Below are 24110 nucleotides of genomic sequence, written 5' to 3'. Positions count from 1 at the left end.
CCGCTACTGGCAGTGCAAGACAGTGGGGCCTCCTGTCCTACGCTCGCCCCCCAATCTGCCGCTACTGCTTCGCCCAATGCCCAGCGTTCACAGTTCCAAGGCAAATGCATGTCACAGGGCGCTCTGCCTCCAACCCCTACTTTTTCATGCGACTCCTTGAAACTGTGAACTGTGGCCTCTGCTTCAGGGTGCACTGCATAAGGGGCACTGAGAGCCGGGGGGGGCAGCCTGAAAGCTGGTGGGATGATGCCTTCTTTCATGCTTATGGGAGCAGAGTGGGGCTGTTGAGAACTCCGGGGGGGTAGTGACACATGAGGGGCCGCTGCTGTGGCATGGGGGGGGGGCGGCCTTCAATGCCACATGAATGTGGGCTGGAATGGTAAGGGAGGGGGCTGGAGTGACAGATGGAGGGGCTGAAGTGTGTATTATGTGAATCTTGCTTTTTCACTGTATTATATGTGGTTCTGGCTTTTTCAATATATTTGATATGGAAGTGGCTTGTTGCAGTGTATTTTATGCTGAAGTAGCTTTTTATGTGTCTTTTATGTGGAAAATATATATATATATATATATTATATATAATGTGTATAATATATATATATATATATATTATACACAAGTATATAATGTATATGTGTGTGTATGCATCTTTATATATCTGTTTGGAGGCATATCATGGGCATCTAGCAGCAGCAAACCAGGCACATATGCTGCATGTGCAGTTGCATATCGATATACAGGGCCATAAGGAGGGGTGTGCGGCCGCACAGCATGGGATTGCATGGGGGAGCTACCTGCCATTGACTGCAGTCCGCGCCCTCTTCCGGCTCACAGTTTCTGTACTGTATGGGGCGGGGGGGCCCTGCCTATTTTGTCAGTCCCGGGCCCCACAATTTCTGATGAGCAGGGCCTTCCTACATATATATCTGTCTGTTATTACCCAGTTTTGTTCTATTAATGCTTACAATTGTAAAGCGCAACGGAATATGCTGCGCTATATAAGAAACTGTTAATAAATAAAATGGCAGCCCTGCCAGCGATATGTCTGTGAACGATATCGCGACGGCTGTGCTGCACAGTCGATGTCTAATATATCTGCAGATATATTGGGGCATCGTGCTTTGTGTACGGGAGGTCAGCCGCGGTGAGGGGGGTGCAACACGCCCCTCCGGCCAGAAGACAGATGATGGTTGTTCAGTGTATATGAACAACCATCATCTGCAGATATATCTGTTAGGTGTGTACCCAGCTTAACAGTGGCTCATCTTCATTCTCATTTTATACAGTTCTGCATGTAAGATTGTAAATACTACATGTAACGTTTTTATGTAAGACCTCTTTAGGCTTAGGAATACGTCACAAGATTTCTGATTTAGAGAAACAGGACAATTTAGTCCATGTTCTTATCCACACTAATCGTGTCCAATTCTACTTATATCGCACCCATTTCTCTGTATAGCACGCTGCTTTTATGTTAAGGCGTTTCCCCTTTGGCTTCAGAAATTGGTAACTGTCCAGAGTTATGTGTTTAGTCCAGTGGTGCCCACAGGATTTATACATGTGGGGCCACAAACCTGAACTGGGACATTCCTGATGCCCGCATACTTTCCATGCATTGTACCTTTTTTGACTAGGCTTGAAAGAATGTGGGAGCAACCTTAAAAACTATTGAACCTAGATGAAAGGAAAGTATGCCACAGAAATGTGTTATTGTGGCTTATGCATTTTTTAATGTGTTTAATGCTCTTGGATGTGGTTTTATTCTGGAATTATATTTGCAATCACTTGACACCGTTGTTTTAGTAATTGGGACACAATTGGAATGCAGATGAAATGCTCAAGTCTCACTTCCTATAAGTTACATGTAAAGTAGTTCCAACCTAATTTTTCTGCAAGTTAGCAATAATATAATGACTTGGTATCTCTCAGTGGATGACAAGATCTTACGTAATCGCAGCTGTGCAAGACTTTGTAGTAGACTTTCATTCAAGCAATGCTGGCCATGATAGCTTAAATGTGGGAATTCATTGAGCACTATCATTGGAAGCATGTGTATGTGAAACTGCAACCGTGGACACCCTGGTTTAAAGTGTATGTTTTTAACTGGCTCATGTTGGTTTTGGCTATCAGAGTATATCAATTCTAATTGGTGTCTCCTTCTAAATGTTTACTCTTAACCAATTTCAAACTCCGTAGGTGCCGTATAGTCACTCAACTCAACTCAGACCATATAATATGCCCTACAACATTGTTTTTCAAATTTCCTATGTGGAGACAAATTAGGATACCTTCTTCTTTTTCATTATATATTTATTTATTAATTAATGATATGGTGGACTGAGCTAAAATGTTGATATATATTTTTTTAATTTTTATTGCTTATTGGCTTACAACCTTTTTTCAGAATAATTTTGTAATATATCTGCTGTCTTAAGGCTTTGTTGTATTTTCTATCTTCATTTCCCCCGGAAGAAACCATAGAAAACAGTGCATGCAATAGAGAATGTAAGTGCTGTGATTTTGACCTACGGTCACTCCCTATTTACGCCATGTCTTGTCAGTACTGATGATAGAACCATGGCCTGTTTATTGCTTTGATATGGGTGTTACTCCATCTCGCTGAGTCAGGGGTAAATTGTGTACTATAAATAAGTGACACATAGCACCATTTCAGTGGTTTATAGCTTTTTGCTAGTTAAGCAAATGTGAGCGGTGGTTGTGTATTTGGATTGCCTTCTTGAGGTCGCATTCTCTATGTCTTAAGGCGCACATCCACTTGCTGATTTCTATGAGCGATTGAGTGATAATGATATGCATGAATCGGGCACATGTATGTCGGAAACGACCAGCGATGCTCGCTCCCACTGGTCGTTTCCCACATCAATCATTGCCCGAACATGCTGGCCAACCTGACGATAACGTCATTTTGAGCATGTTAGGGGATGATTGATGTGCCTACACTGAATGACTGCTCGTTCAGGGTAGGCACAGCACAGACTGTGAAACGACATGGTAATCGTGCAGTCGTTTTTTGGTCTGCTAGTGGATGTGCGCCCTTATCTGATGAGAATTCTGCTCCATCAACCATTGGCTGGGATACATGTTACAAATTGACACACAGAACCATGTTGGTGTGGCAGACAGAATTTGGTAATTAAACAGGGTTGAAGAAAACATGTTTTTTTTTTTTATAAAACAAAAAAAGTAGTTTTTTCTTTAACTAGTTTTTTAACATTAATGTTTTAATGAAACAAATCAAATCCTGCTTATTATATTAATACTGTGATACATTGCTGTCTATTAGAAACCTTGATCAACCATGTTTGAATACATTAACAATCCAAAGTTATTAGGATTTTATGTCTCCTCAAAAGAGAACCAGACTAAAGTTGGGTACACACTGGAGTCATGTCGTTCCAATTCGGCCAAATCGGAACGATATATCGTACAGTGTGTATGCCTGATATGCAAGCTCCCGTGGCCGCATACGACGTTGCCAGGTTTGGTGTTGCATGCAGTGTAATGAAGGACAGAACGTGTGATCGTTCCATTGTTCGTTACATCGTTCTGATGTGTACCCAGGATCCGATATATCGGCTGGGTACACACCGCTCAGTGTGCACCCAGCTTAAGTCTTTCTCCCTTCCACTCATCTCAGTAGAACCGAAGGTTTTGAATTGAAATAAACATAAAGGAGCTTAAACCATGATGTGTTTCTCTGTGCATTGTCTCTTTAATGTGTTGTTTACCCTTTAAGATTGACAATGTTATTTGTGGCTTTCTCCTGTCCTATAGGATTGTTAGGGAAGGAGTTTGTGGAGTCTTAGCTGATGCTAAGCAGGTTTAGTACCTATCTGATCTGGTTCACACTCCCTATTTCTCGTGTGTGTGTCTGTGTGTGTGTATTCACTCTGTTGGTTCAACTTGCTCAAATGAGCAACAAGAATGTGGAGTATTTATAAGGGTGATTAAATGCCTTTTTTTTTTTCAAGATGTCACAGCGTCGTGTCTGTAGACACAGCATATTAAAAAAAAAAAAAAAAAGTTTATTTTTTTAAAAAAGCATTTGGTTTAAACCAGCCTACCCTGTAATTAAATAAAACCATTTGCAGTGAGACTTTTGGGTAATCTCCTTTTATATATTGCTTTGGTACGGGTGTGACTGGAATATGTTCTACAGCGCATTTTCATAGGTGACAGAAAAGCGTTCTATATCATATCTCTAAGGGCCTGATACAGCTGCGGATGCAGCTCAGTCTTTTATGCAGATTCCAGGTGTTCGGGAATCTGCGCATGCGTCGGACCCGTACCGCGCATGTTCAGTACGGGTCTACGTACCATATTAGATCTATTGTAGCTGCTACCATATTAGCAGCTACAATAGCTAGTGCGTTCGCAGCTGTATCAGGACCTAAGTCTGAGAGCATCACACAAAATGAATTTGTAGTTAAAAGAAAAAAAATTATAAAAGTTCAGTGCATTTTGAGAATTTTTAGAGCATTGTATATCATATTGGCTTAATTTTGGGTGTTGCTGGATTTTATTCTGCAAGAATGGGGCACATTTTATATAGCCTATTGCCCTGATATGAGATGGTTCATGGCTAGAGCTACGCTGTGTTGTGACACAGTTTTTTCTTTTTTCTTTTTGCATTCATACAATTCTTTACTAATTACATATGATTATAGGGTCGTTTGGAGGCTGCATCCCTTTTTAACACTTTGACATGGATGTATTCTGGTTATCCTGCAGTGTATGGCACAGTAACAGAAAGCCCCTGCTTGTTCCCTTTCCCTTGTTACGTGGAATTAATGTTATGGTTCATATTTGTTTCTTCTGAAAGGATGAGAAAAAAATGCTCAATATTGGATGGTTGATATGAACTTTATGGGTAAGATACTTTGCTGGTTTTAACGTCGTCTTTTCCACATATTCTCTGTTAAACATTAAAGTATTGCCTTTGCGCTCCATTGCAGACAGCTGCAGCTCCTACATCTTTAGGGGTAAATTTACTAAAGTGAGAGTTTTTAGACGTGAGTTTTAGAAGAGATGTTGCCCATAGCAACCAGTCAGATCCTAGCAATTATCTTCTAGAACGTGCTAGGTAAGTAGAATCTGATTGGTTGCTATGGGCAACATCTCTTCTAATACTCACTTCTAAAAACTCTCACTTTAGTAAATGTCCCCCCTAGCGTCCTGATGGGATCTCGTACAGGGGAAAAATAGGATTATATAGGACTGTGAGGTCGATGGTCCGGCCCCTGTGTTTATGAATCAATCATTTCACACAGTACATTTCTGCACATGAATAGTTAGAGAAGCACCAAACCCCTAACATAGTGCCCTGCCTCAGAAAGCATTGGGGTAATATTTTGTTAAGTATTTGCACTCCGCTTTTATCATGGATGTATTCTGCTCAATAATACACATCATTTACTCTATAATAATGTCAAATTGCTCTTTTAGTAACTGTTACTATAATCTAGACTTATTTTCTACCTTGTTTTGATGTTTTTTTAATCCTATATTGAAACTTAAAGACTATATAAAAAATAATAAGAACAATGTGAAGAGAGGTACTATTGCATTTAAAGCATCTTTTGTGGGTTACTTCTCCTAAAGCTTGCCTGGATTATTGGATTTTGCTTCATTATGTGCTAGTTACAGAAATGTTATTGCAGGCAGTAAATTTAAAGCATCAAATGGGAGAGGGCATGGGATGCTGTATGACATTAAGTAACACAGAGTATTGGATTATGGTGGTATGCATCGGATTTCTTTGATAAATAAATGTGTTAGGGTAAGTACTTTTGGGCCCTTATGTGGTCACTACCCAACAATAGATTCTTATTGATCAGAGGTATGATAGGCAAGCTATGACTTTAAGTGAACATTTATGGCATTGGAGTGTGATACTGATGACAACTGCCACATGAGGTCCCTGCGCATACCTCCTATTGTGGTTGTTGTTGATGATCTCTCTGTCCATTGCTATATAGATTTACTGATTCCTGGCATGTGACATAAGGAGGGTTAACCCCCAATTAGAGGTGCAGGTGACTCTGGCCATGATTCAGAGCTGCTCGCAAAAAAGCGAGCACTCTCTGAATCAGGGAGGCCGCTTTTTTTTTTTATAAACGGCCTCCTGGCCGCTCGCATAGCTGTGGGTGACCACCCATAGCTTTTGCGAGCGGCCAGGTGATGGTCGCGATGGTTGCGACCATCGGGCTTGTGACGAAACCCTTCTGGTTGGGTCTCGTTCCTGCAAGCCCCAGTGAGCTTCCTGCTCTAATAGAGCAGGAAGCTCACTACTGACATCACTAGTGATGTCAGTAGGGCCGTCCTGAAACGGCAGGCGAACGCCTCCGTTTGGTCAGCCACCCCCCTCCCCACCTACAAAACGGGGCGAGCTGTCGATCAACATCGACAGCCGCCCCGTTTGTAGCGAGCCCCGGAGCGAGTGAATTTCTCACTCGCTTCGAGGCTTGCGCAAGCCGCACGTGCGCAGTGCCCCACCATCGACCCTCTTGCGAGCGGGTCTGAATCAGGCCTTCTGTTCCTGACGTGCAGGTATGCTTCCTCTCCCAGCTTCTACTTCATGACATTAGGGGCCTGATTCTGCAAGCCACACGCAAGGCTGATTTTCATGTAGGTGAGCAGTTCTTTGCATTTGCACATGCGCACATATTTCTGAAAACTACATCGTATGCATTACACAGAGTGTACAGACAACTGTGCTGATGTGATCGGGACAGACGGGAACAGAAATATTGTGATGGGCGTTCCTAAGCAGTTACTGGGAGGTGGCTAGAAATGAACGCAAAAATGGTCCGTTCAGTGGGCGTGTTATGGGAGTGTCTCACCCATAGGAGGCTATGTGCAGATGGAGAAATTGCACCTGCCATAGGGCTGGTGCAAGTTTCGATGGTGCGACTGATGGTGGCGTATAAGGATGCACCAATTGGCATTACAGCGTGCGCAGACCTTAAAAGCGGGCATCTCAGATCTTGCACCTTCAGCCACACAGATCTACACAAGGGAAGGAGTTTGTAGTGGAATCTGCATAAACTCGCAGACTGGCACCCGTTAATTGACGCTGCTGCGCTGCACATTTGAGTGCGACTCAGAATCAGGCCCTAGGTAATATTAAACCGCATTGAGCTACGATAGATGAGGTGAGTCACAGGTTTATCTGTAATTTGAATAATGAAAAAGTGTCTTCAGCATGACAGTGTGGAACACTATTCACGTTTTCAAATCCAATGATGTAAAGCAAATGAGATGGTCTATATGCATCTTATAGAATTTGATGGAAAGTAAATAATGAAAACAAGCTCTAAAATAATAATCCGAATAATAACACTACTGAGAATGAAACATTAGCTAGTTATAGAAAAAATATTACAGAAATACAACTTTTTAAAGAAAATATCTAAAGATGCAACTTTCTAATAAAGAACTCAATACTTGTTAGAGAATTGTAATAGACTGGTAGTGTGGTTATTATCTGAATCTAACAGCGCTAAGGGGATTTTCTTTTGTATAATTCATATATTTTCTTTAATTTTGGAAACCAGCAGTCTTGAGAAATCTGATTTAATAGAAATCTCTGTGGCTGCATGTACAGTACTAAGTCACATGAATCAAATGAATGGGCAGTGACAGACTCTTGAGGAAAGATGGCGATAACACTTTATAAAATATATATATAAAATGATCAGCAAGCCACTGGAATAAATAGTCCTCTCTATGTTATGGATGGTGCCATTTTCTATATATTTTCTTAGTCAGCACCTACTTATATTTTCTGTCAGTATTGGTACTCTGCAGCCTGTAATTGGCACCTCTAAGGTAATTTCATTCTGCGCTTTCGGTATGCCAGTGACATTATCATGAATCCTATTCTGATGTGTGATGTGAGCTAGCTTAGTAATGTGATTCTCAGTGCCTTGCATTATACATATGCAGGCTGTTACTATCACAGGAACTCCCTGCTTCTGCCACCTGCACATTACTTGTGCACTCAGTCTGCCCAGTTCTAGTAACCTGCAGAAATCCCGCTGCAAAGGGCATACCGTAGACAAGCAACATGAGACTCCGGGCGTTATCAGTCATTTACATTTTATTATCTTGTTAGGACTCATACTTACCTTTCCTAAATCATAATCCAGTAGGAGCAAATGTCACAGAGACTGGTAATCCTTGTTGCAGCATAATTTCTCCGTTTGCTCAGGAAAATCGATTTTAAAAAAATGCGTGTGAATAAACCGTAATGTGGTTATAGCAAGTGAAGCTGGAATAAACAGTGTTAAACTTTCAGAGATAGACAGACTGATATGTAGCCTGTCCTAATTCAGTGAACGTGGGCCCAAAGCACCTAACCGCCCCCCCCCCCACCCCTTACTGGCCGTGCTCATGGCGTCACACCTACCTCTTGCATTGATGATGTCAATAAACTTTGTTTTGGTTATTGCTCAGATTTGACTTGACGGATTGAGTTGAAACAAAGGTTTTTTTCTAGGAGTTTCCACTACAAAGTGATGCAGTTCTCATGAAAATCTGTTCAGCGGTTTTTGCTCCAACTTGGAACAAACATACAGACACAACATTCTTTTTATATTTGTTTAGATTATTACACAGCCTTTGAGAATGAGTTTAACTCGCACCCCAGTTTTGTCTAGATCATGACACAAGAAAAATGCTAATCTAACTGAGCCCTAGTTTGTGTCATAGTATTGGGAACATTTAAGTTTCCTTTATCATTTTTTATATTGCATAAACTTGTGATTTTAGGTGTACAGTGATTGTGCTGAGCTACAATATATGTGGTCCCAGGGACCCACCACCTTAAAAAAATGGGGTCCTACCTGACCATTTCTGGGTTCCATCATTTGTGCTTTAGAACTCCCCATATGCCCCTCAGACCTCCCCGCATTCCACCACACATCCCCATATACCCCTAGAATGCCCATCTGGTACCCCCAATAGCATCAGTTTTTTACATAGTGGTCAGACTGCAGTACCCATTGACAGTAATGAGGACTGCAGTCTGCTGCTTTAAGGGGGGTATCCACTAGACGATAAAGTTGAACGATAATGATAAAATTGTTCGATAATCGTTCGAACATCGTTTGAACATCGTTTGCAAATCGTGCAGTAATTGTTTGTAACGATGTACGATGCGCGCTTCCGCTGGTCGTTTGATCGTCTCCTCCATCGACTGAACATGCAGGTCAATTTCACTTGATTGCTTACAAATCGTTTACACATCGTTCACGCTGAACGATCAAACGATGAACCACTATCTGCCCACTATAGCTCTAAACTCTCAATCACAGATTAAAACAACATAGATTATTGTTAGATCTTTTGCAAATCGTTTGCAAATCTTTTGCAAATTGTTCAGAGTGGAAGATCATATTTCAAGGGAAAATCGTTAAGAGGTTGGACAGGGATAAAATCGTCTAGTGGATGCCCCCCATTAGTTAGCCTTCAGCAGGAGATTTCGGTGAAATATTCTGAATCAGACTGTTCTTACATAGCGATGATTCATAAAATTATGCAGAAACTGTAGTTTCTGCATAATTTTATGAAAAACCACAAACCAATAAATACATTTTAAAAATATAACCAGATTTATTTCTATTACCTTTGAACAAAAATACTCAAGAGATTATCTGCTTCTAGCTGTGCACTCTTCTACTCTTCAGGAGTAGGAGGTGGGGATTTGAGAACAGGTGTAGGAGGTGGGTAGCTGTTGACAGGAGGATTCGCGGAGTCAGAGATTATAGGAGGAGGGGTGCTAGGGACAGGAGAAGGGGCTGGCTGCAGGTATTAAAGGGGGAGGGGAGCCATGTACAGGAGGAGGTGGAGCTGAGCTAGGGACAGGAGGGGCAGACGGGAAAAGGGGCTGGGTGCCACCATGTATTAAAGGGGGAGGGGAGCCACATACAGGAGGAGGTGAAGGGAAGCTAGGGATGGGAGAAGGGGCTGGGTGCCACCGGGTATTAGAGGTGGAGGGGAGGCAGGGATTAGAGGCATAAAGCAAAGGACTGGTGAGGCTGGGCATGATGCGGTGCTCTCCGTCCTCATTCACAACAGGCACCCGGCTGGCTATTCCGAAACTGAGGCTGACACTGGTGATGGCTGCGTTATCCTCAGAAAGCAGGCAGGGAAGTGGGAGCATAGAGGGGGGACGAGGCATCGCGTCTGCACTGTACTTCTGGCCGGACATTGCCTCTGGCAATAGACAGCACAGAGCAGCCCATGCAGATAACAGCGGCCAGCACAAGGTGCTAAAAATGGGACCAGCCAGATGTGCATCTGTCACTCTGTCCCCCGGCCCAGCCCGCCGCTGGCTTCTGCTCCTCTCTGTGAGCTGGATTTCTGCCTCCAAACTGCAGGAGGGATGGCAGCGAATGACGTTTCCTCCAGCTTTTGAAGGTGTAGACAGGGCAGGTTCCTATTGGCCGCAGTGCACAGCTTCTAAACAGACTCGGTCGCCAGGGGTTGGGCGCAGCGAAGTGCTTCCCCGGGGACCCAACCATTCTGGAAAAGTGAGTCCCCAGTCCTCAATACTGGGTAAAATACACGCTATAGCGCGTATTTTCGATCAGTGGGTTTATCAACTCTGTAATAAGTGATTTCTGTCATATTTCAATTAATTGAATTAAAATTCAAAAGAAAAATTATCAATTCAATGCAACTTTCTAAATACCAGAGGGCCAAATGTAATAGTCTGCAAGTTGCAAAAAGTATGGAGATTTAGGGGGTCATTCAGACCCGCTCGTGAGCGTCAGTACACTAGCAAGCGGGTCGATGTTCCCCACTGCGCATGCGCACGACTGAGGGAGCTCCTTCGTGCGCATGCGCGAGACCCGGGGAGCGACGGGCTTTCCATCGCTCCGGGTCTCGCACCAAAGGGGGCGTGCTGTCGATGTTGATTTGAACGCCTACCGTCTGAAGCCGGCCCCACTGACATCAGTAATGATGTCAGTGGGAGTGATTTTGGCTCTGATAGAGCCAAAATCACTCCAGGGCTTGTGGCAGGGAGACCCTACCGCAGGGTCTCCGTCGCAAGTCCGATGGTCGCGATGGTCTTTTTGGCCGCTCGCATATGCTGTGGGTGGTCACCCACAGCTATACGAGCGGCCAGGAGGCCGCTCCATTTTCATGGAGGAGGGCCCTGATTCAGAGCGAGCGCTCTGGTCAGAGCGTTCAGCTCTGAATCAGGCCCTTAGTCCATTTAGCCACAAGATTTAAAGTTGCAGGTTGATTTTGCCTTTAAAAAAAATTTGCTGCTTTAAATCTTGCTGCTGAATTGACTAAGGCCCTCATTCAGAGCCGTACGCTCTGAGCAGAGCGCACGCTCTGAATGAGGGCCGTCCTCCATAACTATGGAGCGTCCTCCTGGACGCTCGTATAGCTGTGGGTCACCACCCGCAGCCTATACGAGCGTGCAGTTTGATGGCCGCGATGGTCTTGACCATCGCGACCATCGAAACTGTGAGCCGGAGCCTGCGGTTGAGGTTTTCAACTGCAAGGCCCGGAGTGATTTTGGCTCTATCAGAGCCAAAATCACTCCCACTGACATCACTAGTGATGTCAGTGGGCCGGCTTCTGACGGTAGGCGTTCCCTTAGGAACGCCCCCGTCAGGGAGGCACGCCCCCGGCACGCCCACCAAAGGGGGCGTGCTGTCAATCAACATCGACAGCACGCCCCCTTTGATCAGACACAACGAGCGAAGGAAAGTCCTTCGCTCGTCGCGTCTGGCGCATGCGTACGACGGAGCTCCCTCCGTCGTGCGCATGCTCAGTGCAGAACATCGACCCACTTGCGAGCGGACAGCCGCTCGCGAGTGGGTCTGAATCAGGCCCTAAATCTTGTCACTTGCCGCATCTCGCAGGCTATTACATTTACTCCAAATGTGGGAGTTTTGGAGCTGTATTTGTTGATATAACACACACAGACCGCAGAAAATCCATCTTGTATTATGCCTCGGGTTGTTACATTTGGGCCACGATATATATCACTCAAATTGTACTCTTGGATCCCAGTATTTTGAAGTGATAAAACAGGCTTCCCTTTGGTCTGAAGTTATAAAGAGGGAATTCAATTGGCCCCGTTAATTTATCATGGGTAAAAAAAAGGTGGTAGCTTTGAGCTTTAACGTCTGAGGCTAATTAATTGCAGCCCTTTTTCACACTCGATAAATTATCTGTTATCGGGTGGTAACAAATACAATCTGGGAAAAGTACCCGGACCTAGGTGCACTGTTTGCGCCCAATAACAGGCTAATTATCGCGTATATCTTTTCTAGTCTGCTCAGACTGAAAAGCAATATGCTTTAAGTGCTGTACTGCGGGCTGACTTCAGGGCTAATTGGATAACTCCTGGGGATCAATTAGCCTGCGGTAAAGTACTGCAGCTATTTGAATTCCCCCCCATAAAGTCACTGTTTTCAATTCTGTTTTATGATTACTACTGTACTTTACAAACAAATATATAAACATAATTCAAATGTCCTGAGTATTTGAGACGTGTGCTGTGCTGTATACATAATTCAAGCTTTTTCTGGGTTTTTTTGGCTTCACTCTGTGTGTTTTGAATAAGAGAACAAGTGTCCTAATTCAGCTACTCATGCCACAAACAAGCAACTCCCATGCTGACAGCATTTTAGGTCTGTTGCCATGGAAAGCTACTGTAGGTCTTGCTTGAATTGACATCTTGATCTGCCCAGCTGAAGGATCTTTGAGTAAAATGGCCTAAATTTCCATATTCATCTGTTTTTTACGCTTTATCTATGGTATCCAGGGGTATTTTGTGTCTCATTCATTTTGTTACATTTCATCTGAAATCTTATGTATTAATCCCATCTTACTTTTTTATGCTGCTTGTAACCAGCAACTGATTGCTTCTTTAAATATAGCCGAATCTTGCAGAAAAACGGAAGCATCCGTGAAATTGGCACCTATTTCATAACCCTCTTGTTCTTAGTTTACCTACAATCGGCAGGAAAATTGTAAATTTTTACTTCATAGTTTTGATGTATAAAGCACAGTTTGACGGGAGGGATCACCACTGTTTCCTAAGAGGCAACTGAATTTCCACTCACACCATCTGAGGTTTTTTGAATATCTGGTTCCACATTCACCAGAAGGGCAAAATGTACTAAGCAGCGGGTTCTAAACCTCGGCAGTTTGGTTGCGGTTTTGCTATCTGCAGGTTTACTAAGGCCAAAACCCTGCAAAACTACTGCAAAACCGCACTCAAAACACATTTTAGAATAGAACAGGGCTACGGCTAAAATTACTAGGCAATGGTTATGATGTCCTTTAGAAACAGCCACCATACCGCCGGATTTTAGAACTCGCCGTCAAACCGCCGAGGGTTTAGAACCTGCCGATTAGTAAATTTTACCCAAAGTCTTTATTAGGTGGAAGAGAGGTTTCCTTTTTATCGGGATGTAGTCGGCATCCCGTCATGCGGGATGCTGACGGTATGAATACCGGCACCGAAATCCCAACCGCCGGCATCCCGAAGGGGGTGTTAGGGGGAGGTTAGGGTTAGGAAGCGGGGTTAAGGTTAGGCATTAGGGGGAGGGTTAGGCACCGGGTGTTAGGATTAGGGTTCGGGGAGAGAGAGGTTAGGTTTAGGCACTGGGTAGGGGGTGTTAGGTTTAAGGTTCGGGGAGGGTTTAGGCACTGTGGGGGAGGTTAGGGTTAGGCACTGGGGAGGGAGGGTTAGGGTAGGGGTTAGAAAAATACTCACCGCTGTTCTCTATGGGTGTCAGGATTCTGGCTGTCGAGATGCCGCTGTCGGTATTCTGACCAGCGGCATCCCGACAACCAGGATTTCATACCCAACCCCTTTTTGTCTTGTATATAAAATTCATTGGTCTGTTTGTTTGTCTGTCCGGTTATGAATTTGGACACCCCTGTACCGATTGGGATGAAACCAACGCGAGGTGGTCCATTTGGATCCTGGCCAGGTTTAGGGGGGTTAGGGTCCAGGTTGGACAGAACTTTGATCAGGGGAACCTGTTTGGACCTGGGGAGCCTGTTCTGAGCTTCCACTGGATGAATTTGGATGAAAACTTTACAGAGTAGTAACTTTGGATCCCAGAAGACATACTAACGGCTTGAGGTACTGGTCAGACATCCCGTTGGTGTACGCTGGGCAGATCTTTGGCCCTGGGAGCCTGTACTGGGCATTCCACTGGATGGATTTTGATGACGATTCACAAAGGCGTGGCAATTGGTCTGGGATGCTTAATGGAGTGGTTGGGGTCACAGTTGGACCTCATGGTGGAGTGTGTCGGTCAGATCTTTGACCCAGCAAGCCTGTTATGAGACTTCCACTGGATGGATTTGGATGACATCACATAATGAAACTTAACTTGAAGATCTAAACCACGGGTACTTCGCCGGGTACTTCAGCTAGTATTTATAATTTTGTAAATCTTTATTCCACTCTGCTTTAGAAGGTTTTCCTTTGAAAAGAAAACCACATTCATCAGAGATCAGGACAAAGGGCCCTACTCAGACAAAATTTGACAGAATGAACTGGGGTATATAGTACATAGTAATACCCAATAATTATTATGAGTAAGCAGCTTTAGTTCACAGACTAGAATAGGCTCCATTAGTGAGATTGTAAGGGATGTAGTTATGATCCCGGCGCTCAGATTACCGGTGCCAGAATCCTGACAGTAAATTGTAAGGGGACTTTTAGGATTAGGCTGCGGGAATGGGTTAGGGTTAGGAAGAGGGTCAGGGCTAGTTTACTTACCTTCAGGCGTTGGGATTCTGATTGTCGGGGTGCCGCTGTCGGTATTCTGACCGCCAGCATCCCGTACTCGTTTGTAATTGTCTCAAGCTAGCAGTCACTTTTCCAGTCTTGGGGGAGAGTATTTTTCCACATGCAGATAAGGGTTTTATAGCCTCATTGGAGAAAAGTCTATAAAGCAATCTAGCTGATGGCAACAATAAAACTTATTAGTGGATCCAATTCAGTATTGATAAACTATGCGATTAATTGAGAAAGGAATAATGTTTCTTACCTCCACCTGCTTATTACTCACCACCCCTCATAGTAATCATTATATTTAAATTTTTTACACAATATGTGGAAAATCCTGCTATCCAAGTTATCACGCAACACTTCTATCTATATATAGTATAAAATAAAGTCCCTGGTAGGCATCCGTCTGTTTGTTCGGTCTAACCTCGAGAAGCACTGGATAGATTTTGATGTCGAGGAAGCTTTAAGTGTATAAAACATGTATGACAAGAGGGAGACGAGCAGTGACCATTTTAGTGAAGCATGTCAATGCAAAAACGGGTGTCTCCGAGCGCTGTCTAGGCTTACGCTCCCTAAACAATTAAAGATATATCACAAACGATGGACTTTATTTTATACCATGTAGAGATTGATACGTATTATCTGGTTTCTCCAGAAAAATTGATGTATGGGGGCCTTTAGCCTGTGTATACAGGTTATCATGGCTAATTGAATTCCCCCCCACCTAAGTGCTCTTGAATTGAGTTAAAAACTTAACCTGTCATTGCAGCAAGAGCAGACTGTTTTTTTTTTTTTTTTTTTTTTTTTTAATCATTAATTCAATAACTTTTATTGAGTAATTTTTAGATTTTGTTGAAACAAAACATACACTAAAAGAACCTTGCAAGGTTGTCTTCATCAATTTTCACATTTCATCAGGTTAAAGTTGAGAATTAGCTGCGAAAACAGACGTTTTTTTCGCGATTGGCGAAAACGGCCATTTTTGAAAAAAAAAGGCACCATTTTCGCCAAAAAACAGGCAAGAACGGCAACAGGCAAAAAAAAAAATTAAATAAGTTTTCACCATCCCAGACCAGGCGCAAAAAACCCCCCAAAAGTTGAAAATGGTTAATATATTGGGTCTGATTTTTCGATGGGCGGTATGGATGCGTCAAGTGTTTTAAACTTTGCACGCGGTCGCAGCAGACGGTTTTTTAACGTTTTTTTAAATTGTGTTTTTACGGCATGAAAATATACTTGCACTCATTTTAATGTACCCCCAATTTACGTGGGATAGTAATTTCCTGGAAAAAATAGCTTTCTATCTTTTTCTTCAATGTTTTTTTCTTTGTTTTTCGCTCAAAATTTGCGCAGTCGTTTTTCGCCAAAGTACGCAACTTACTAATTTATCATTAAGGGGGTGTAGAAAGGGTTCTGAAAAAAATCCCCAAATTTTTTGCCAAAAATAAGGATTTTGCTTTTTTTTTTTTTCACCTGGTCTGGGATGGAGGAAACTCTTCGCCTGTTGCCGTTTTCGCCGCTAATTGAATACGGCCCTAAATCAAGAACAGAATTAAAATGCATCCTTCTATACAATTTATAACTCACACATTTAAGAGGTATACCCAAACCAATCACATTATAGGCATGTATGAGATGTGTCAGAATGGTAGGGAAATTTCACTTAGATAGGATAACTTGTCCATTAATTAATTTAGCATAGATACATTATTTATCAGCACCTTCCTTTCTGCTAGGAAGAGAGTATACCGACCATATGTCGTACACTCTCTCATATTTCAGTATGCAGTTTCTCCAATACAAACAAGCATTCATGCCCAGTAGTTTAGTTTACATGCCGCACACTCTTGAATGGTTGGGAGTGATGGGGGCCATTCATTTTCTATGTTTCAGCATAACAGTAATATATATATCTTTTAACAACATCAGATAAATGAGCCGTAGCTAGGGACAGCAGAGGGTCCGAGACACCCGTCCCGCGTATGCAGAGTCTGTGCACCTGAACAGGCAGTGGAGGAACATGCACAAGGAACTGGTGTATCCAGGGACAATGCCGTAAATTCCCTATTTCGCTTAAGTGTTTCAATGCTATATGGAGGAGGAATATACTCCTGCACTATAATTATTGGGGGTTAGCCGAATCCTTATGCAAAACATATAAGCCCAAAGGATCTATTTGAACCATCTCCAACATAAAAACGAGGCATGTATTAATTAAAGCTGGAACCTCACTGTGTGCATGGAGTGGGTGACATCAGGATCAAAACTTTTGATTTGCAGCAGCACCAGGGAACACCTATTTTCTTCTGTACAGTACTCTAATATTCCAACATAAAAGATCGGACATGTCGGCAGACTGAACTATCAACATACGGGTACACAGCAAAGGCAATAATGAAAAGTCCCAAAGAAGACATTTATTACTTGCCACTATGCAAGTCTAGTAACCAAAATATTATATCATAAATGCACAGAGAAGTACCAACATATTCAGTAAAGAAAAGGCATTGCAAAAATAAAATATAGAACATCTAAAACAAAACACAGTATTTCCCCAACCTTCCCACACACTGATAACTGATCCCCAAGTACCACAATAAGTAGCAGAATGACAGACACCAGACCCACCCCGTGTATCTGACCCCAACAAAGCCATGACAGTTACATATTTAAGTCAAAACACAGTGGACTTCTACTAAAATGTTCAGATAATAATACAATCGTCTACAGATTGCACACCTTAAAGTGCACAGTACTTGTGAACACGATGTTTACAAACAAATTCAAGTAGCAAATGCATTGTGTGTAACATGAAGATGGTTTAGCAGTATATAGGAAGATACAAAAATTAAATTCAGAAAGAGAATTACATAAAGTTAATTTAATAACCTAGTCTAAAGTTAACTGGCACTTAATATTTCCTTCATAATGTAATATTCTTTAACCATATACATTTCTAATTTGTAGTCCAATGATTACTTTTGTTTTCCAGGCTGCAGAATCGGGCATAGTGAAGGTGAAAAACATAGCCGCACGGAACACTGACATTCTGACAGGTAAATATGATATTACCTCTGCATCATATTGAGACTGGAGACTGGTATACATCAATATGGGAAAGTGCGCCTTGATACATATCATCCCTGTACACATTGTCCATTGTGTACCCACTGTTGGGTCGACATATCGTACCGCGCGTACACATCAGAATGATGCAATGAATGACAAAATGATTACTGGTTAAATCTTTAATACGAATAGGGCTGCATGTGATCTAGTCAGGTTTGATGTGCTGCACGTCGCATGGGAGTGCGCATATCGTGCATACACACTGCACAATATGTCGCTATTATTTAGCCAAATCGTATCGACTTCGCCCCAGTGTGTACCCGGCATAACTGTCACACATGGAGGAGGAAACTGCGTAAATGTCAATAAAAACTGGACTTTGACCCTGCTGAACAGGGTAGATACATCATGTACGGTTGAGTCTCTGGGTTTCAGATATTTGGGCTTTAATTGTATGCATGATGTCTGGCATGACAGTAGTCTGATTAGTGCAGGAAACAATGGAGTCCCTACAAGTGCACTCCTTCTAATGCAGTATAAAACTGTTATATTTTGTTGTGTGTGTAAGTGTATAAGCGTGTGTATATATATATATATATATATAATGTGTGTGTATGTATATATATATTATATAGTACTGCAATAAACATTACTTTATTTCTTTCTGTCTTTCCCGAAGCTTTGAAGGAAAACAGTTCAGAAGTTGTTCAACCTTTCCTCATGGGCTGCGGAACAAAAGAACCGAAGATCACCCAGCTTTGTCTTGCTGCTATCCAGAGGCTCATGTCACATGAAGTGGTATCTGAGGTACGGTGATCACAGGCTGTCAGGGTACTTCCCTTTACCTTAAGGAAAGTCTGCTTCTTTCCTGAGCGAAACAAGATGTCAAAGTCAGTGAGAAGTGAGTGGAACAGAGCAAACAGCTCATTTCTCTGTTGATTTTGCACATGGCCAGGATAATGGAGAGCTGGGTGCTGCTGAGGTATTCTTAAGATGAATGATCTCACTTGGTTTACAAGTCTTTGTCTAGTTTATGATCTATGACACTATTTGTCAGGTAACGTTTTTCTCTCTCACTCTGCTTACAATTCTGTTGACCACACTGGTGTATGTATTGACTAAACCAGTTTGATATAAAAATACTATGCTGTGTTAATAGCAGGTCAAACAGCTCTCAACTGGGTACTTGTAGATTCAGTTGCCTGTGTGAAATGCTATTGCAGGGGCCCCCACAGTACCTTCCCGCTGTTGTCAGACTTGAATTGCTGTAGAAAGACTGTGTAGTCCTTTACTGATGTGCTCGTTTGTGTTGATGGCATTTATTCAGCTGGATCCCTGTCATTTGTATAGTGGCTCATGCCGTACTACATATGCTTTGTTGAATACTACAAAGCAAAAGTTTCCTTTCCTTTTATAGTTTTCTGAATGATTACTCTCATCTTGGTTGGAGTGAGGTAAAATAGAAATGAAGTGAAGAGTTGAAAAGACTCTATTTTATATAAGGTTTGTAAACACATTTGCTTTTTACAGATATGTGTGAACATGTAAACATGAGGTATTGGAGCTCACTTCAGTCATATTGGTAACATAGTATATGTAGATGTAATTACAGTCAGTCTTAGCGTGCATGTTCTTTTGTAATCAGCGCTGTCTATGTCTCTATAGGCTGCAGCTGGTAATATTATCAACATGTTATGGCAGCTCATGGAAAATGGCCTTGAAGAATTAAAGCTGCTACAGACTGTTCTGGTACTTCTGACAACTAACACAGTGGTTCATGATGACTCCCTGTCAAAGGTAACTGTTCTGACGTACCAATGAATACACTGTGTCATTTTTCAAATTAAGGTTTTGTGCACACTGCGTCTTTTCATCTATCAAATCCTCCAATAATGACAGCTGTATGGAGGAAGACGGGCATGCCCTGCTTTCTCCTGTCTGTCTACATTTTACATTTTTATTAAGAAGATGATGACCATTCACCTCTCAAAAACCAGAACAGAGAGAGAGTTATTAAGGCTTCTGTGCACACTTGTCATAAAACTAAACCGCCAATTTTAACATTTCATTGGTATATTTATAATATTTTATTAAAATGTTTATATAAGGATTTTTGAAAATGACCATATTGTAGGCAATTCCTGAATGTGGTATAAGGGTTTTTTTTAAGCTGCATACTAAAGTAATACACATTTTCACTGGATCAGTATGATATTTCGACACTTGGGATGCCGGCTGTCAATAGACTGACAGCGGCACCCCGATGCCTACAGTCCCGACAGGAACAGTAAGTACTGTTCCCCTGCCCTATTCACCCCCACCCCTAACCCTCCTGTACTGTACCCTAACACTCCCTACTCCGCACCCTAACCCTACCGGTTAGTGCCTAAACCTAACTTTCCCCCTTTATTCCCTAACCATGCCCCCTTAGTGCCTAACGCTAATCCTCCCCCCTTAGTGCCTAACCCTAATCTCCCACCCGGTGGTGCCTAACCCTAACCTCTTCCCTCCGGCAGCCTGACCCTAACTCCCCCCTGGGGAGCCTAACCCTCCACTCCCCCGCCACTAACAGCTAAGGGCGCCCGCTGTACTTACGATCGGGACGCCGGCTGTCGGTATTATGGTGTCGGCATCTCCAGCCATGTCTGGTTTCCGGCGCTGGTCTTCTGATCGGGATTTCAGCGCTGGGATTTCGGCAGCCGGCATCCCGGCCGTAGGTATATTAACTGTATCCCATTTTGACATGCCATTGTCTTGTGCCCAAATTCTATAGAAGACCTTCAGGGCCAACATACTAATGAAAGGTATGAGGATTTTATGTTGCTTCTAGGAAGATCCTCATGGACAATTCTGGGTGGAAACTTTTCTGGAAATGTGTGCATAGAGCAGTACATGCATGCATGCAGTCTCCCCAGCCACGATTCATCTGTCATTCTTTCTGTCTTGTGATTACTGTCCTTTCTCGTGATCTGTAACACAATTCATATTATTTCTTACAGGCAATTGTCCTTTGCTTCAGACTTCACTTTACAAAAGATAACATAACAAATAATACGGCTGCTGCAACAGTGCGGCAGGTAGTCACTGTGGTGTTTGAGAGAATGGTGGCAGAAGATGAAAGACATAAAGGTAAGAATGGGCACGTTACTCTAAGATTACATTACATTAGGCAATTTGTAGCTTACTGGAAGGATGCAAGCCAGAGCTTAGGCTCTCAATAAAGACTTTACCTTTCAAGAATTCTCTGATCTTATATTGCCTTTTTGTATTTTCTTTTTAATAAACACTTTATATTATCTGCAGAAATGACTCATGTTGGTCGATAGCTTTTCTTTAGTCACAATTAATTTTTCAAGACACATAGTTAAATATGCTGGTTATCGCAGCTATCCTATATAAATGCTGCTTTATTTTCCCTAATGTCATAGAGCTCTTAGTGCTTCGAAGTGGCACGAGGAGCTATTTGCTAACAAAATACAGGGGATTAGTGCGTTTTCGTTTTATTAAAAACAGAGAACACTCAGCACAGTTCTTAATGGCCAGGTGGATTTGGAAGACCCTCATGCATGTACTGAAGTTTCAGATAACACAGATGGCCATGTCACATAAATTATCCACTAATTGTTCCACAGAATTAACCCTGAAATAGCTTGTTACTGTATTGAAAAGACCAAATGCTTAACTAAATGGTGTACAGTCGTCTCGTTAGTTGTTCATTTCTAGTAAAACCCAAAAGTCTCCAATGCATTTTGATGGGATTTAAAGACATGGTTATAAAAGTAAAATATCAGTACATGGCAAATATTGTGTGTCAATGCTATGGAAGATTAAAACCTGTCATTTTATTGTATGCAGATGTTGTGGAGCAGCCCGTACCTGTTACTGGAAACAGTAATAGGAGATCTGTCAGCACTTTGAAGCCATGTGCTAAAGACGCTTACATGCTGTTTCAGGTATGCAATCATGGGGAATTGCATAGTGACAGTTCAAATAGGTTACCTGTCTACTTGAGTCTGCCAGCCCGGCCTCTATATAAATGGGAGTCTTGCTATGAAAGATCTGTGTGGATAATATCTTGACTGAAACCAAACACTGCTATATGCATCAAGGAACTGTATAGAACAAGCTTTGTTGCTCGCAGTATAGTACTGCATTGCCCACAAAAACTTGCTTTGCAGAGAGCAGATGTGTTAATAATCTAAAGCAGGGTATGTGATCTGATTTTTTTTTTTTTTTTTTCCTTAATATTAGCTTTTTCCTAAAAACATTTTTTTGCTGGTCAGAAACATAATTATATTTCTTTCTGTATTTGCTTTTAATAAATATCTAAATAAAGCATGCCTAGAATGTTTTTCGAACCATAATAGGAAACCTTGTCACAGATCATACATCTAGATTGGTTTAGTTATTCCACTTTCTTATGTATAATATAAGAAATTGTGTTGTAGAGTTGTAATTTCTTGTGTTTTAATAGAATTAATATAAATGATGTAAATTTACCATAATAAGGGTACAACCAAATAGATTAAAACAATTCTAAAGTTGGTAAAAGCATATACAGTATTTATGAAAAATGAGCCAACAACAATGACAGAAGATGACAGCTAGATAGTAATATAGCAGTCTAGTAAAGATAAAGACAATAATTGTTTGGGTACACTCTACTGTATATGATATATCGTCCGCGATGGATTGGAATGACCATTGTATAGGTATATCCTGAAAGCCACCCAATTTATCATACGATGAATTGGGTGGTCGCATCTTTCCATTGGATGTGCTGCACATCAGATGGGACGATGCGGTATAGTAATATTAGATATTTAACGATATATCAGTCTCGTACAGTGGATCATGCAGTGTGTACGGAAATGCAATATATATTAATATATTGTTACATCGCATCGCCGCTGGGTTGCCTGGTAGTCCAGGGGTATACCCAGTTTTAGTAATCGGGAAGATGGCAATGGATGTAAATGAAAGCGATGAGCAGAGCAGCCCCAGCTAGATAATATGATGGCAATTTTTTGTAAAAGTTACAGTTGGGCAGGGCCCAGCATTCAGTAATACCAGTACATGATGATGGCATTGGGCATAAATTATAAGTGCAAATGGAGATATATTGCGCACTGGACTGATGCAAAGGTGAGAGGTATGGCTGCACTTATGAAAGCCTTTCTAATATACAGAGAAAAAACAAATATGAGAAAATGCACTCTATACCCCTAACAAATATGTAAGTACATATGAATGAATATGATGCATACGAGAGTGACCCAATAGACTAAAAATATATTTACTGTAAGAAAAACATACATAAATAAATGAACAAACAATATTGTCAAAGTAATGCAGTCTGTGGTAAATAAACACCAGGATATACACATGCAGGTATATATGCAGTGTACAACTGTGTAGGGCAAGTCTCGAGGTACGTGCCTCTCTTATAACAGATTCAGTCCCCCACTGTTGAAGCGTGGGATGGATGATGTGAAAATACAGCACACTACTAGAATCTGGAGATGAATTGGCTGGAAAGAGTTAATGTGTGAGGGGGGGAATACATTGGTGCGGCGCCCCGCACGATAAGGTCAATGGACAGCGGTGTGTAGGAAGAGTATAGATGCCCGGGGTGGTGTTCTGGGGTGATTACCTGGATAGCAGAGGGAGGCGTAGGACGCTAACACCAGGTCCGCCCCGTGGACTTCGCCGGAGGGCACCGGGCTGGCCCCGTCCCCACCGGTGCGTCTCGTCGGGCGGGACTGCGTGGTGTAACAGAGACTGATGAACGGAGACAGCTCTGGTGGGAACGGTCCCTGTTCTCCAAACCTGTTATGGAACTCACCTCCTCCTGCCTCAACAGGACTCCGCTCTTACCCCTGCCGGCTCGATGTTCTCTGGGATCCTCCTCTCTAGTCTGGTGTCACTCGTTCCGTGTCCTGGCGGTTCGTGTCAGCCGACACTGTGGGAATGGTGTTTCTTTCCAGTCCTCATTTATGTGAAAAATGGGATAATGGTTCTAGTGCCAACGCGTTTCGACCCGCAAAGGGTCTTCTTCAAGGCAATATGATTCATAAATCATAAGTGACAAAGAGAACAGCTGAGCTGAATTGTTGAATAGTTATTTAATAAAATGGTACAATTGGCATATACCTCTATTATGAGATGGGATTGTGGGATTGGCATATTATAATGGGGCAGATAGGCTGGATGCCTGTGGACAAGAGCAGTAGGGGGG

At 42.3% G+C, this 24110-nt stretch overlaps 1 protein-coding gene across 2 annotated transcripts in view; it reads left to right on the top strand.

Annotated features, from left to right (window-relative positions):
• The window catches only part of MON2 (MON2 regulator of endosome-to-Golgi trafficking), a 151013-nt gene that overhangs the window by 6405 nt on the left and 120498 nt on the right, over positions 1 to 24110 (top strand). For both annotated transcript variants that reach the window (XM_088454372.1, XM_088454371.1), the window contains exons 2-6: positions 17796 to 17859; positions 18552 to 18679; positions 19538 to 19669; positions 20872 to 21001; positions 21728 to 21825. In XM_088454372.1, the coding sequence (XP_088310498.1) occupies positions 17796 to 17859; positions 18552 to 18679; positions 19538 to 19669; positions 20872 to 21001; positions 21728 to 21825 (552 nt within the window). The remainder of the gene's footprint in view (positions 1 to 17795; positions 17860 to 18551; positions 18680 to 19537; positions 19670 to 20871; positions 21002 to 21727; positions 21826 to 24110) is intronic.

This window comes from Taudactylus pleione, unplaced genomic scaffold (assembly GCF_031769625.1).
Source record: "Taudactylus pleione unplaced genomic scaffold, aTauple2 ptg000040l, whole genome shotgun sequence".
Taxonomy (NCBI): Eukaryota; Metazoa; Chordata; class Amphibia; order Anura; family Myobatrachidae; genus Taudactylus; species Taudactylus pleione.
The sequence above is the reverse complement of the archived record's forward strand: the minus strand, read 5'-3'. Positions and strand labels throughout refer to the sequence as shown.